General features: G+C 44.0%; 1 protein-coding gene across 8 annotated transcripts in view; it reads right to left on the bottom strand.

Moving 5' to 3' along the window:
- Positions 1–2,559: 2,559 nt before the first annotated feature.
- ITPRIP (inositol 1,4,5-trisphosphate receptor interacting protein) overlaps positions 2,560–15,535 on the bottom strand; it is a 35,935-nt gene continuing 22,959 nt past the window's right edge. For all 8 annotated transcript variants that reach the window (XM_078151071.1, XM_020987973.2, XM_020987969.2 and 5 more), the window contains one exon: positions 2,560–15,343. In XM_078151071.1, the coding sequence (XP_078007197.1) occupies positions 13,676–15,343 (1,668 nt within the window). In that variant the 3' untranslated portion in view covers positions 2,560–13,675. The remainder of the gene's footprint in view (positions 15,344–15,535) is intronic.

The following is a 15,535-nucleotide window of genomic DNA, read 5'->3' as shown; positions in this document are numbered from 1 at the left end:
GCCACTCAGGCTCCTTATTGATTATTTCTCCTCTATATCTTCACTAGGCATTGTTTTCTTTGTAAAAGTCGCCATCCTTCTTGGCACAATAATCACTTAGTGACTGTAATTAGAGAATTGAGTGTATTTTTTCAACCATTTATCTGAAGCCCTTCTAGCTCAATTTAAGCTTTCCAAGTATTTGAACCCCAGTGCTTTTACTTTGAAAGGTCTGATTTCAAAACATTTTTTAAAAGATCTATTTCTTCCCATTCTTTACAATCCACAAAATCACAGACTTTTAGAGATAGAACAAATCTCAGTGGCCATCTATGTAACAACTCATACTTAAACATGAATCCCCACTATGGCATACCCAGCCTTTGGGTATATGGTGGTACATTAACATTAAAATGACTAAAAATTTCATTGCTGGTTACAGCCTTTTCTCATGTAGGTTTGGCCAAATGGTCATCCAGCTTTTGCTTGAAGATTTCCAATGAAAGGAAATCTGCTACTGTTAGAGACAGGCCATTCCATTTGTGGATAATTCTAATTGTTTGGAAATTCTTCCCACAAACTTAAATTTATCTCATTGCAATTGCTTCCTTTTACTCCTTGTTCCACTTTCTGGGGCCATACAACAAATTTAATCCCATTTTCTCTTGTTCATAGATGCCAAGAAATCCTCTATAGTGGCCATACCTGGACTTATATAGGCCTTCCTTCTATTTGTAACCAATGGTCCAGCATTTTGGTCCAGGAATAAGAGCTTTATGGACTAGATTCAGTCTCGGGAATGTCATGCATTACTCTTGTGTCCTGCCCCTACCCATGGTTTTTCCCAAGAACTTCGGAATTTAGCTTGTACCTAGGCCTAGGTAAGAGGGTTCTCATCTCCCATGTGAACATTCTAGCTAAGAGTTCATTAAATATAGAACAATTTTTAAACCAACAGGAAAACACAGAACAGTTCAAACCAAAGCCTATAGACAGCCAAGATAAGTTTCCTTCCCTCTCTGGTGGGTCTCCATTTTCCCAATGGACTCTATCCCAGGGTTGAGCCCCACCTCTCTCCTCCAGGGAAAGAACACTTCAACTCCTCTTCCTCTGGTGAACTTCGCCTCCAGGGAATCTATGCAGTCCTCCAGAATTATAGGAATACCCTGTGGTTGAGACCACTCTCCCTTGCCAAGAAAAAGGGGCGGGGGGAAGAAGCAAGAGAATTAGGGTCAGTTGCAAGAGAATCGACTCCTTCTTCCCCTCCTGCCCCTCCTCTAACCAAATAGCTCAATGCCAATGTAGAACAAAGTTTGCATCTGCTTCTCTATGTTATGGCTCTGTCCCTTGCTGTTTCTTGGCTCTGGCTCATGGTTTGTCCTCAACTACTACTCTGAGCCCAGGAGGCTTGGTCTAGAAATTTGTCTAAGAACTCTTTGACATTCTACTCCTGCCTCTATACACTGTCATCCAATGTTGAAGCCCTGGAGGAGCCTGGCCAAGGTTCCAAGCCTCCAGGAACAAGAACTAGGGAGCAAATAGATGCCAAAAAGAGAGGGCTGTTCACAGAGACTTAAACTCATTTACCAGGAGAAGCCTGTACGTATGTAAAACCCATTTAGAGAGCTGTGTGGCCCCAGAGATAACAATGGATTGAATAAATGAATAAAAAAGGCATTTGTTAAATGCTTACTATGTGTCAAGCATCGTGCTAAGAGTTGGGAATATAAACACAAAAGTGAATATTGTCCTTACCCTCTAGGAGATTACATTTTAATAGGAGGAGACAGCACATATAAAGGAGCTGTAGTCAGAAAGAGGTATTTTGATTTGGAAAGTTACAGGAATGTGAAAGGAATAGATTGACACAGCCTTCCCATTAGCATCGATGGTATCTGATTATAGGGGCATGGTGGAGGCTGTAGTAGAGGTAGCTGGTAAGGATATGCACTAGGTATAAAGTGGAGGATGGCTAGAGGCCACCTAGCTATTAGTGGACTATATGCCCTATTTCACTAATCAAGAAAAGAGAGAAGTAGTCATGAACTAGCCAAGGTTTGTGGACAATACAAAGATTCTGTTAAGTTTCCCAGAGAGGAAAGGAGGAGTTATTGGAAAATAACACGTTCCTGGACCAAAGGGAGAATATTCATCACCAAGTAGCATCCAAAGCCAAGGAGCAGCAAGAGAGAGAGAGAGAATCATGATGTTGAGGAATAAACCCGGATGCTTCCCTTCACTAGTACTGTGAGTTACACGGACTATGCAGGTATAGGAAAAAATGTAAATTATAACCAATACTTTCCTCTTCTGAGGGGGCCTCCACCACAAGGCAAGACATTCAGTCTAGGTCTCTGGGAAAGATAGCTATAACTAGAGGGAATGACGTCAACCCCTAGTGCTTTCTTCTTGAGGGATGGGATGTAAATCCTGGGGTAGTTTTTGAAGAAAATGGAAGCCCACTAGAAAGAGAAGGAGATTTACCTTGACTATTTATGGGCTTGAGTTAGAGTCCTTTCTGCCTATAGAATGGTTCTTTGGAACTTCTAGATTCTCCTTGACAAAGATCCTTACAACACATAGTACAAAGTAAACATTTATTACACTGGCTTTAAAGCATCATGCCAACATTCAAGTGATGAGAGGGAAGCTATGGCAGCAGGTCCCAAGGACTGTTGGACTTGAGTGATGTCCTCAGGTATAGTCACCCTTCCCAACACTAAACAGTTTGTGGCTACTGATCAATTTGAGCAGTTTGACCCAAGCTTGAGGTCATATGTTCAGTCCAGACATGATATGCCACACCCTTCCTAGAAGACAGAAACTAAGGCCGTGTTCCAACCATATGTTGTTCAAACCTCTGACCTTTTGTAAATGCGGTTTCCCCTTTCAAAAATGCCCTTTTGTTTATTTTGCACCACTGCGTGTTTATTCAAATCATTGTGACAGAGACACACTCAGCTCCTCCAAGATGATTAACACCACCCTAAAGTGGTCACTCACTGCATTCTCTCATCACTGTCTGCAATTGGAACCATACTGACCCATGTGTATTTTCTGATTGCTTCATGATTGCATACGTGACCTCTTTGCAAGCAATTAAGAATTGTTTCATTCTGTCAGCTCCTAGCATAATACCTTTGATAGAATCGATGCTTAAATACTTGTTGATCGATTGGTGGCTGTTTTCTGATTGTTTCTGGGTGTGCTAGTTTTGTTTCTAAATTGTAAGCTGCTTGAGGGAAGGGTCTTTCATTTCTTTTGTAGCTTCTCTTCCAGTGCCTAGTACAGTGATGTGCACACAGTAGGCTCTCAAATTCTTGTTGGTGATGGTTATTATAATTGATGATGAAGTCTAAAGTCACAGGAGGACTCAGATTCCTTTCCCCATTCTCTGAGAAAGAGCACATCTTACCAGGGCAAGGCTAAAAATGTAAGAGTTTTGAAACATTTATAGCAGCAGCAGGGGTTGCTTCTGTTACCAGGCAGCTTGGATCTGTTGATAGAACACAAAATCATCCTTGGCCTCTTCTGGCTTCAGCAAAGAGCCATTACAAGTTTGCTACATAAACAAGAAATATGAAATACTCTGCCCTATAATTTATTTTTAAATATCAACCATTACCACCAATCCCTACACAGACAGTGAGTATCCCCAGTCTATTTAGTTGTTAGTAGGAATATCTCCCAAGGCCAGGGATGGCTAAATGCCAGCAGACAGCTAGCTCACTGCCTTTGGAGCTGGTGAAGGCACAAGCAGGAGGAAAAAAAAATCAGCTGCTCCACTCTTATCCCTGTTCCTCCATTACTCATGTCACAAAGCCAGTCAGAGCCACTTTGGCCCAATGATTGTGGTAACTCTAAATGCCAAGCATCAAACCGTTCCAAACAGAAGCTTTCTAGTGGTGGTGAAAGTAAAAGTAAAAGAAATAGGCAAATACTCAAGGAAAGAGGAGCATAAAAATCTCTGTTCTTTATCACCTTGATTGTAGGATACCTGAGCTCATCAAAAGGTGTAAATACAGTATAAATGGTACCTCGCAGTGGAGTATGAAAGCCCAGAAATGTGTATGTGTGTGTGTGTGTGTGTGTGTGTGTGTGTGTTTATTCCTGGTGGGGAACTTATCCTATTGGCTCTGTTCTAATATTAGTATACTAGCTATTAGCTCTACTAATATTCCATCTCCCACCTTGTGACTTTGAAGGTTAGCTGATATGTGGGGTAGCTAGGTGGTACAGTGGATAGAGTGCCTGGCCTGGAGTCAGGAAGACTCCTTTTCATGAATTCAGATCTGGTCTCAGACACTTACTAGCTTTGTGACCCTGGGCAAGTCACTTAATCCTATTTGCCTCAGTTCCTCATCTGTACTGAGCTGGACAAGGAAATGGCAAACCACTCAGTATCTTTGCCAAAAAAACCCCAAAAGGGGTCACAGGATTGGACACGACTGAAATGACCAAACAACAAAAATAGCTGATAGGCTCTCTCTCCCTGTGAATGCCTTTTAGAATCTTTATCTTCCTTTAAGACACAGCCCAGGTTACCCCTCTTACATGATGCCTTTCCTGATCTCTCTGGTTAATAGCTCTCTCTCTCTGTCTTTCTTTGTTTTATGTTATATATAGTATGTATTTACTTGCCTATGAGATGTATCACTCCTCACCTGTCCCCTCCACCCCTCTTTCCTTGAAAGTAAGCTCTTAGTGATCAGTTTGTTTCATTTTTTGCCTTGTATCCTCAACAGCTAGCATGGTGCCTAACACCCATCCATCCATTCAATAAATATTAAGTGCTTACTATGTACCAGGCACCGTGCTAAGTGCTGGGGATACAATAATAAAAACAGTTCCTGCCCTCAAGGAGTTTACAATCTAACAGGAGAAGACAACACAAAAAAGGAGGCAGGAAAATGAAGAGAGGAAAGGAAAGCAGAACACACCAGGAGGTACCTGGCTCCATGGGATTGAAATCAGGCAGAGCAGCAGATGCAAAGTAGATTGAGCAGAGTCTATTTTCTGCCCCCTATAAAGGAAGGAGTTTAGCATTCCGCCCTCCAGTGCTCCAAACAGAGCAGAGAGAAGCTGAGGGAGGTAGAGTCAATTAAGCCTTGAGTCAGCAGTGTGGGGATGAGAATTAGAAGTCATGAGCTTATTTATCCTGGGGCATCTTCTTCCATGGAGTTGAAACCAAACAGCAACAGATGCAAAATGGAGCCCAGAATAGATGCTTAATTATCTGTTGAATTGAACATGCTGGCTAACTCCTAACCCCCTCAAAACAAAGAAAAAAAACAAAAACCAAGTCAATGTTAATTAGGGTAGGGTATCTTTTTATTGCATCCTGTAGTAGGTAACTGGGAATAAGGAAGATGAACCAACCTGGAAGGCTCTTGAGTTCAGTTTAGGAGCCTATCAATCCCCATCTTTTTTCTTTTAAATTGAAAAAGCATTGTTTCATCTCAGGAGAAATGTGGACAGCATTGGGTCTTAAAAAGCAAGCAGAATGTCACATCTGCACCTCTACATCTGGAGCACGGAGAGAAGGCATAGAACTGAGTTGGCCTTGCACAGGGCACATCTTCCAGCTTTCTCTTTAAAGTATTAAAGATTTGGATTGCAGCGTGTTTGTTGGTGGAAGTTAGGTCTTGACCACAGAGGGGCTTGGGTGGATAGATTTTCCAAAAGGAATACAGAAAGAAAGGATTATGAGGAAAAAGGCAGGAAGCACATATGTAGAGCTGTGCCTGGAATAGTTCCCAATGGAAAGTTTTTAATGCAAAAGAGCTCTGGACTGGCAGTCCAGGGACCAGGCTCTGCCACTGGTTATACAATCTTTGGAAAATTGCTATCCCTCTAGTCTATTTTCTTATCTGCAAAATAGGAAGATTGGACTAGGTAGATCAACTCCAACTTGCCTTCCAGCCTCATCCTGATTCTACAATTCCGTGTTATTAGGTGACCTGAGAGTGAATAATATTGCAGTCCTTGAGATGCTTCTGGTTCCCAACCCTCCAGAGATATTCTCTGGTTGCAATGGGCCCTGATCACTAGCGTAGAATGTATGTTCTGACCTAATTAGCTCTGGCTTGGACCATTTACAGGCTGACTTGAAGATCCCTGATTCTTCAGGGGCTCATTTACTCCCAACCCTGATTTCACGTAAAGGAGATCTATGGCTTTGAGTCAGCCCTTGAGTCCACTCAGTTTCCCAAGAGATTTTCAGACTGAGCCTTGCCCCAACCTAGCTTAGTCCTGTAGGAAAGAATGAATGACAGATCTCAGGCAGGGAGGCTTCATGAATCATCTTCTTCTCAGTACCCCAGGTCCTCCAGCCTAAGGCTTAATGGCAAGACAAGCCCAAGCAATGAGGCTGAGGGTTTTATGAGATGAAAACAAAAGCCTCCTCAGAGACAGGAACCAAATCCTGGTTTTGCTTTTAAAGGACAGATTTTAGAAGGTGGCATGAAGAACAAGATGGAATTTAATTCCATAGTTGACTTTTAAGAAACCAGTGTGCTCAGAACAAAAATCCCCAAACTCTTGACACTCCCCTCCTCCCCAACCCCTTTCACCTGAAAATCTTGCTTTATCCACTTAAGAGCACGTAATTGTAGGAACATCTTTGAGCCTGGCTCTCTAAGATTCATTATTTGTCTTGGTCTTGCTGTGAGATCTTTTGTTGTGCTTCTCTTTGACAGTTTTATTTGCCTCCTTCCTTTGTGAAGCTGGTGATAAACATCAACCATTTTGCTTATAAAATACCACATTTCAAATGGGGTCAGTATATTCTGCCTAGGGAACAAGGCTGGTCCTGGGTGCTGGCACTCTGTGTGGGGAATAGAATATAATAATTTAAGGTCTTACATTTGCTTCAAAAATTTCTAGGATGGTATATCTAAGTCCTCGCATGTTGGAGGGAGAAAAACCTGGACCTGAAAAAGGCCTGCAAGTAGGAATCATGCATGTTCATAGGATTTAGAGCTAGAAGGCACCTTAGAGATGCAACCCCATTTTAGAGATGAGAAAACTGAAGGCATGTTGGACACGGGCTTTGAGGAATTACTTTTGGGGAATCCTAGAACCAGGGACTCCTCTGGGAGCTTGAAGGAGGTAAGTTTAGGACAAATTCACTCAATCAACATGAAAGAAATATTATTATTCATCCATTATGTGCAGTGCATTTACTGGAAGGTATGGGAGAAATGAAAATAAAGAAGATGGAGTACCTGCTCCCAAGAAGCTTGTATTCTAGTAGAGAGTGACAAGTTGTTATTGTTGAGTTGTGTGCAATTTTTCATGACCCCTTTTTGGGGTTTTCTTGGCAAACATGCAGGAGTGATTTGCCATTTCCTTCTCCAGCTCATTTTACAGATGAGGAAACTGAGGCAAACTGGGTTAAGTGACTTGCCTAGGGTCACATAGCTAGGAAGTGTCTGAGGCCATATTTGAACTCAGAGCAGTTTTCCTGACTCCATGCCCAGCACTCTATCCACTGTGCCACCTAGCAGCCTTAGAGATAAGACTGCAACACAAAGGAGAATGTAGCAAGTACTTAGGACAAACAAGTCTTTACTTTTGACTAGGAGTCTTGGTGATTGGGTTTAGGCAGTTTTACTTTCCATAGTGAAAGGCATATCTATGGAACTCTCTATCCCAAGGGGTTGGTTGGCTGGTTGTTGTCCTTCATTCTCGAAGATGACCCAAAATGACATCACTATGTTGGGGCCAAGTTACAGTGCATTCGACTGTGGCTGATTCAACCAATATAGGAAGCTCTACCACACGTCAGGTACAAATACTCCATATGAACATTCAGGATGATGTCTCTAAATTTGTGCATCTCACGTTTCTTTTGAGCCACTGCAATTCTGCTTTGCTCACAGAGCACAGTGCCTTCTTTGATGAGGGCTCGCCATGCCAGGTGGCCGTTTGCCAGTGTCTCCCAAGTCACACATTCCATTTCAAAGTTCTTCTGAAAGACCGTGGGAGTGTCTTTGTACTTTGATAGGAAATAGAACTGGAACCATAGCTCATGAGTGGCAAAATTAAAGGAAGCTTATTAAAGGCAGAAGCTGCTAGGTAGCATGGGGATGGAGCCCTGGATCTGGAGTTAGGAAGACCCAAATTAAAATCTGGCCTCAAGACACTTACTAGTTGTGTGACCCTGTGACATTAACCTCTCCCGGCCTCAGGTTTCAGATCTATAAAATGGAGATAATAAGAGCACCTTCCTTCCAGAGCAGTCGTGAGGATAAAATGAGATAGTACTTTGCAAACACTAAATGGTGAGGAGGCTTTTGAGGAGGCTAGAGAGGAGGTAAAAACATGACTGGAGCTTCCCTAGAGAAGTGGACAGCAACCTAGCTTTGGAGCCTGGAAGACCTGGGTTCAAGTCTTGCCTTTGATACATTCTCACTAGATGACCCTTCCAAGTCACTTATAACACTCTAGGCCTGTGATGTCAAACTCAAATAGAAATGCCACTAAGCTGTACATAAGGATCCCTGTGGGCCACATATTGACTTAGAAAATCACATGTTAATATTATCTATGTTTTATTGTATATTTATACATTTTGTGAAGTATTTTCCAATTATATTTTAATCTGGTTCAGGCTGCACTTAAGAGTGTTGTGGACCATGCTTGACACCTCTTCTCTAGGCAACTCTAAGACTATAAGTTGCTTGGAAGTTCTACCAATGAAGCAATAGATCCAGTTCTAGTCTTTAATTATAAATCAATATTTGGGAGCTGATCAGGTTAGCATGCAGCTAGGTGGCACATTGGCTAGGAGTCAGGAAAACCTGAGTTCAAATCTGGCCCAGACACTTACTAGCTGTGTGACCCTGGATAAGTCACTTATGTTTGCCTCATTTTCCTCATCTGTAAAATGAGTTGGAGAAGGAAATGGCAAACTCCTCCAGTAGCTCTGCCAAGAAAACCCCAAGTTCAGTCAAAGAAATGATTGAAATGACTGAACAAGAAGTTAGCATGCAGTACTAGCAGGTTTCCTGGTTTGATCTCATGCATCTGACGTGTCCCAGAATCAGTACAAAAAGATACCCATTTCTACTAAAGGGTGACATGTCCTCACTACATTTTTTGTTTAATATCAATAAATTAAAACCAGGTATATTTCCTGTGAATTGTGAGCTGAGCCTTTCTTCCTTATATCTGGGATCCAATTAGTAAAGCTGGGTACATAGATTTCAACAGATTCCATTGGCCCCTCTCTGTAGATTATAATTACTATACATGCAGACACTTAATTTTAACCCACCCCCATCCCCCATCTCAAAGATGGCAGGAGTGGGTTGGAAAAAGTATTGAACTTGGAAGGCTTGAACTTAGAGGATCTGAGCTTGAATCCTGTCTCTGAAGCAGACTACTTATATAACTTTGGAGAAATCACTTCTATTCTAAAATGCATTCTAGGACCTCTCCTAGCTCTCAATCCTGAGTTTGGGATTCCTTCTGAGGCACTTGGTCATCCTAAGACTGGTCTTATTGTCCCCTTTCCCTTCCATCTGTATGCTAGGAACATAGCCTGCAACTTCCTGGAAAGATGCCCAGTGGGACCTCTCAAATTTGTTTGGCTTTTTAGATGTCATTGAGTCACATAATTCTGTTAAGCTGCATGGAACAGCGAGTAGACTGCTTGCCTTTGAGTCCCGAGGACCTGGACTCAAAGCCAACTTCTAATACTAGCAGTGTGACCACAGGCAAGTTATCTCACCTCTCCAAGCTTCAGTTTCTTCATCTGTAAAATGGGGACAATAAACCCCAGTAGTATTGGGTGGCTTGAATGGGATGATGTGCATAAAGTACTTGGCAAACTGTGAAGCATTCAACCCACGTGGATCCTCTCATGTGGTCTCTTGCTGTTGAATGCATCTCTAATTACAAGATGGTTGTGACTGCAGTTGCAAACAGAACCCAAATCTTGCTCTTCAAGTTCCTGTTTTAATTCCCAGGACAAGCCTTTAGATATAGGTCAATTAGGATGCTTCCTACAAATGTTATGATTTGAGGGATTCTGGGAAGGGCCTTTTGCCCTTATATATCCCATATATATATATATATAATCTGCCATACTCAGATCTAAGAGTGGAATTTCCAACATCCTAAAACTCTTAAACTGGTCCAAGATTCTAGGATGCTGAAAATTCCATCATTAGAAGCTCATTGCACTGGACTTGGATCCTTGCCCAGTTCTTTTTAAAATGTCAGTTGCACTTCAAGAATTCCCTAGCCCATCACCTACATGCTGAAGGAGTTTATCAGAGGCTTTTCTCCCCATGGAGAGAGGCTAGAGTAGTGGTGGGAGGGCACTTGGTGTTGAGGCAATAAAGGGAAGCAAAACAGGAGGAAAGAATGCAGAAAAGGGAAATGAGAGAGCTTGGGATCCTAACCTCTTTGAGCCTTAATCTCTCTGAGATTCTTGGATTGATCAGTCTGAGAAATCAGTAGAACAATTGCACTAGATGAGAGCCAAGGGTCCTCTAGGTCTAACGTTTTATGATTCTGTAGTTTTACCTGCCATGATTTTGACCAGGGCTGGCACTGTCATCCTTTGTGGGGATGGGGTAGGGGGAAAGAATGATAGTCCCACACAGGGCACAGAAAATGCCGAAAGAGGTAGTGATGCAGAGGACAGGACATTCCTGGGAAGCAGCAGGCGACTCCCAAGGGGGTAACAGGAATGCTTGTGCCATTATCAGAGTCAAATGCCAGAGGGCCAGAACACTTCCATTTTAAGAGCTCCAAATTTTCCATCGCTTCCAGGGCCAATGCTTACCACCATGGAGGAACAATTTGCAAGGCGGCCATCTGCCGATACTCTCTTTCACAAGGCTCTTTTTTCCACTATAGCTGACAACTCACAAGCACTCTGCCTGCTTCAAAGCCCAGCCAGAAATATTTTTTTTAATGCTTCCTGAATGTGTATAAAGGGAGCGAAAGCTTCCCTGTGTCAATAGGAAATTCACAGCCCTCCCCCATCCAACACTGCCCTCTGAGGCCCATGAGATTTCCTGAGGCTATAAATAACCACCACTGACATATCCACTTTTTACAAGATTTAACTCTTTAATATAAATAAGGCGGCATAAAATACCGAGTGCAGATAAAAACTTCAACATTGCTTTAGAAGCAGCATTTGGCTAAAAAAAAAAAAACCAGATCCCTTTCGCCCTGTTAGGATTTGTCTTAAAAATTAAAAAAAACCCCAAAAAACAAGGCAGAGTATATTCCTTAGCAAAATATCCCATGGAATCAAAGAGTAAAGTCAAATGGGGTTTGGGTTGGGTCTTGGACTTCAATTGGTCCCTGATCTCTGTAGTCTCTTCAAAGAGCATCAGATGAGTCCAGAATAGGGGTTTGAAAAGAAAAAGGCTGCAATAAATAAGGCAATTGACCACCCATGGTTCAGCAGTTGCCACCACCAAGTGCTTTAGAAGGTTGGGCCATGACACCCAGATGGCACAAGGAGGGATAGCTGCAGATCCCTGCGGGAGACCAGAATCAGTGCAGAGAGGAAACTTTTCTCCTGCCTTCCGCTTTCACTCAAGTCACTTTCCCTCAATTGTATTGCCTTGATAGGCAGGGATAAGCTAGTACCCTGTGTTATCAGTAACCTCCATAGACTAGAAGCTAGTTTCAAAGTTTGAGGTTTTTTTTTTAAAGTTTTTTTTAAAATTACTCCTAGCCAGAGCCTTCACCTTTCAGGATTCCCTCTCTAATAATTACCTTTTATTAAGCAAACTGTCAAGAATCCCTGGGAGGACAGTGGCTTTTATCAAGAGTCAGAGAGAGGTAGATGGGGAAATTATTTCTTTTTCTCAGGCACGACAGGGATCCCACCCCTAAAGATCAATAGATGAGTTATTCAGTAACTCTGTATTGCTAGGGCAGGGAGGGGTGTAGAGTTGGGAGAGAAACTGTACCAAGGTAATTGTTCAACTTCTTTCCTCCCTCCCCCAACCCCTTTCTTTCTGGCTCCATTTGCATGGAGGAAGTTACTGCCAAAGACCAGTAGAGGAAACTTAGGGTGCAAGTGAAAATTACCATGGGCTGGTGCCACCTGTGCCAGGCTCCAATGCTGGAGAACTACGGTCCATTCCTTTATGAACTGCCTTTCCCATGCCCAAGTCCTCCATCACCTGTGGTTCAGATCAAATACATTTGGGGCGAAACTGGCTAAGTTATTGCCAATGTCCTGACAATGGTTGGTAGGCTGCTGCCTGGGGACATGGGAAGGCTCTGCTTTTTATTTTTTTTCTGAGACATTTGTGGTTTTGTTTCTGAGTCACTCATATAGTAAAATGCAGGCAGGGATGGGTTCCGTAATACACGTTCATGCATCTTGCAGAAGCCCAGCCAGAAGGTTATATCTAGGCTGACAAGGAGCCTTCCTGGGCTCCTTCAGAGCCCTTGTAGGTGTTTGTCCTATGAAAACCCATAGGAAGATGAGCAGGTTCCTTCTGGTACTTCTGCTGCCTGTGGTTCTCTCACTTAATCATTTCATATGCCTTCCTCAGTTCTGAGACTTCAGGGTCATGAGACACAAAGGATTAGGAAAGGTAGACTCTGGGGCCAAACTATGAGAACAGATGGGTCTTAGCACCAAAAATGTTGTAGGGAGTGGATACTTTCTTCACAATCACCATCAGCCTCTGAAATTAGCCCTCAGTATTCTCTCCTCCACCCCACCTCCAATACATCTTTTTCTAATCTCAGCTTCTTCCTGCCCCCTCCCCTTTTAATATTCAGCTAGAAGCCACACCCCAACCCCACCTTATATACACCCCATTATTCTACTAGCAAGAATGCCAGCACCACAGAAAAAGGACAAGTGAGAGAAAGGGCAGAGTGAGGGGGAAGCCACACAGGTGAGCTTTTCTGCTCTGAGGAGCTGACATACCATGAAGTTGGGGCAAGGGAGTCGCTCAGTGGATGCTGGAGGAGGAACCTGCTTCATTTCAAATCTTTATACGTGCCCCATGTAGCTGAGGCATCAGCTTACCACTACCTTGCATCCCCATTATCCTTCTTTTCTGTTTTCATATAAATAGTAGCCAAGATGGCTCCATAGGATGTGAGGCTGAGTATGGAAATTCTAACATTAGGATGCAGGTGGTACTTCTGGTTTCAGGAGCCCACAGCCAAGGACCTAGTAAATTTTAAGAAAAGCTAGGTGCTTCTTTCAACATCGGCCCTTTGTGCTCTCCTTGTCATTTCCTGAGACTCCCTGCTCTGCTTTTCTTAAAGCAAAGCTATTCAAGTAGAGATTGCGGACCTGATGCAAAAAAAAAAAAGAAAAAGAAAAGATTGCACCCAAGTCAAGAAGCTTGGAACTGTTCCTCACTTCCCTGCTGTAGAACAGCAACTCCATAGTGATTGAGGGGGAGGAAGGAAAAGGAAGAGAGAAATCAAACAGAGCTTAAAGAGGAATGATTCCTAAGGTAAATGGAACCATCAATCACCAACCAGCTAATGTGGTATAAAAGCAGTTGAGTTGTTGCCTTTGGGGGTCCCCAAGTCCCACATTTTCTGGGGCTTCCTCCAGAGGATGAGTACCAACTCCCAAGAAAGTCTGCCCTTCTCAGGTCTGGGTTTCCAAGTGATTCTGAAGGCCTGGGACCTGGGAGAGGAATGTTCTATGCCCTCTGACCTCAGTCCTTGCCTTCCTGCTACCCTACAAGAGAGTCCGTTTCTGGAGTGAGCTAGAGTGGTCAGCGGGGATGTGCAAGGAGTACTCGCTGATGAGGGTAGAAGCATTCTTCAACATCTCATAGAAGGAATCTACTGTTTTCTGATAGAGGCTTCGCTGAAGGACAAAGGGACAGAAGAGGTTTAAGGGCTCTGCCTGTCTGAAGACCTCAGGGATGCCCATGGTGTTGGGCACCTTCTGGTTGCCCACAAAGAAGTGGCAGAGCTTCTTTTCTAGAAGGCTCTTCTCCAGGAAGCGGAGCAGGTCATTTAGTCGGGATTCCAGGTGCTTGGACCTCCAGTCAGAAGCCGGCCGGGCCAGCAGCAAGTGAAACAAAGCTGTCTTTAGGTGATAGCTGCTGAGACCACTGACACCTGTCAAGCGGTTTTGCTTTGTTAGCAGAAAGGAGGCAATCTGGAGGCAGCTGAGGTGGCAGGCATTTTCGGGCAATGCCTTAGTGATCATCTTAAGAAAGTGTCTCTCGTAGACGGCAAAGGAGAGGAACCAGTGCGTACTGGAGGCCGGGGCCCCCACAGGACGGCCTCTGGGGAAGTGAGAGACAAAGTATAGATCTGAATCCTCGCACTGAACCACTGGGATGAGGTTGAAGGGGATGAACTTCCCTGAACGAAACTTGATCTTCAGGGATCCCGGGGTATCCAGGTGGCCAAAGGCCAGGTCGAACTCATACTTGCGGGAGATACGCTGCCAAGCTCTGGTGAGGGCCGTCTGGAACCACTTCATGACCTGGTCCATATCCAAGAATGGAGAGTCCTTGAGACACAGCAGGTCTTCCATCTTGCTGTTGGGCCTTATCTTCTGGTTCTTACTGTGCAGAAGGCAGAGCAAGTCCTCCCCCAGCTTGGTCTTGTCACAGATGCAGTTCACAGAGTCCTCATTGACCCAGCCCACCTTGATCTGGCCATAACCCTGGAGGTCCAAGGGGACTGATGACTTGCTGGTGCACCAGACCTCTGGGCGGAAGCGATAAGGCTCCGGGGGTGTGAAAGGCACAAAGAGGTCACACAACAATGGCTTGTCTACTCTCCAGTTCTCATACATGCTACCCACACCAATGAAATCTTCCACCTCCATGTCAGTGTCCCGGTTGCACACGCTCCTCAGTGCCTCCAGTAGATCATCCACAAAGCCTTCTACGAACTCCCGAGTCCGGACCGCATCTCCAGTAGTTCCTCGGATACATCGTTCGTAAAAGTGGGATAGGGTCACCTTATCAGGGAGGTTGATGCCTTGAAAGGTGATCCTTGGACTGTGCAGGTCGTCTTCCTCTCCAGGAGAGTCAGGTGGGATGCTGTCCAGGTAGTCCTGCCTCCACAACTCAATCATCAGGAAAATGATCATGCAGAGGGTACTCCACAGGTCCCAGGCCAACCGGCCTTCATTCTGCTGCTGGCTATCCTCAGCAGCTTGCTTCAGGGCCTCCTTCTCTTCCTCCAGCCTGGCCACCTCCTCTTCCAGCCTCAGCTGTGCCAGCTGCAGCTTCTCCTGGTGCGCCCTCATCTTGTGGATGATTTCTTCTTCGTTTTCTGGGATTGTGGCATTCTCCCAAGGAAACAGGATTGGATGATTGATGATGGCAGTGACCACCACTAGGCAGACCCTGAAGATTCCTGCTGTCATGCTGAAAACTTCCTTAATGGGAGAAAGAGAGACGAGGGAAAAAAAAAAGATGAATCTCTAATCAACTTCTGCCCCAATTATGAGATTGTCCCTGATCTTTTCTACTGCAAACTTATTTTCTCTCTTTAAATTCCTTGGTAAAGGACTCTCCTTTTCCTGTCTTCCTCCTCCCTTCCCTCAGTACAGTCTTGATTATTTGCCCAC

The sequence above is a fragment of the Phascolarctos cinereus genome, unplaced genomic scaffold, assembly GCF_003287225.1.
Source record: "Phascolarctos cinereus isolate Bilbo 61053 unplaced genomic scaffold, phaCin_HiC Scaffold_3;HRSCAF=262, whole genome shotgun sequence".
Classification (NCBI taxonomy): domain Eukaryota; kingdom Metazoa; phylum Chordata; class Mammalia; order Diprotodontia; family Phascolarctidae; genus Phascolarctos; species Phascolarctos cinereus.
Note: the sequence above shows the minus strand (reverse complement) of the source record. Positions and strands in the feature narration are given on the sequence as shown.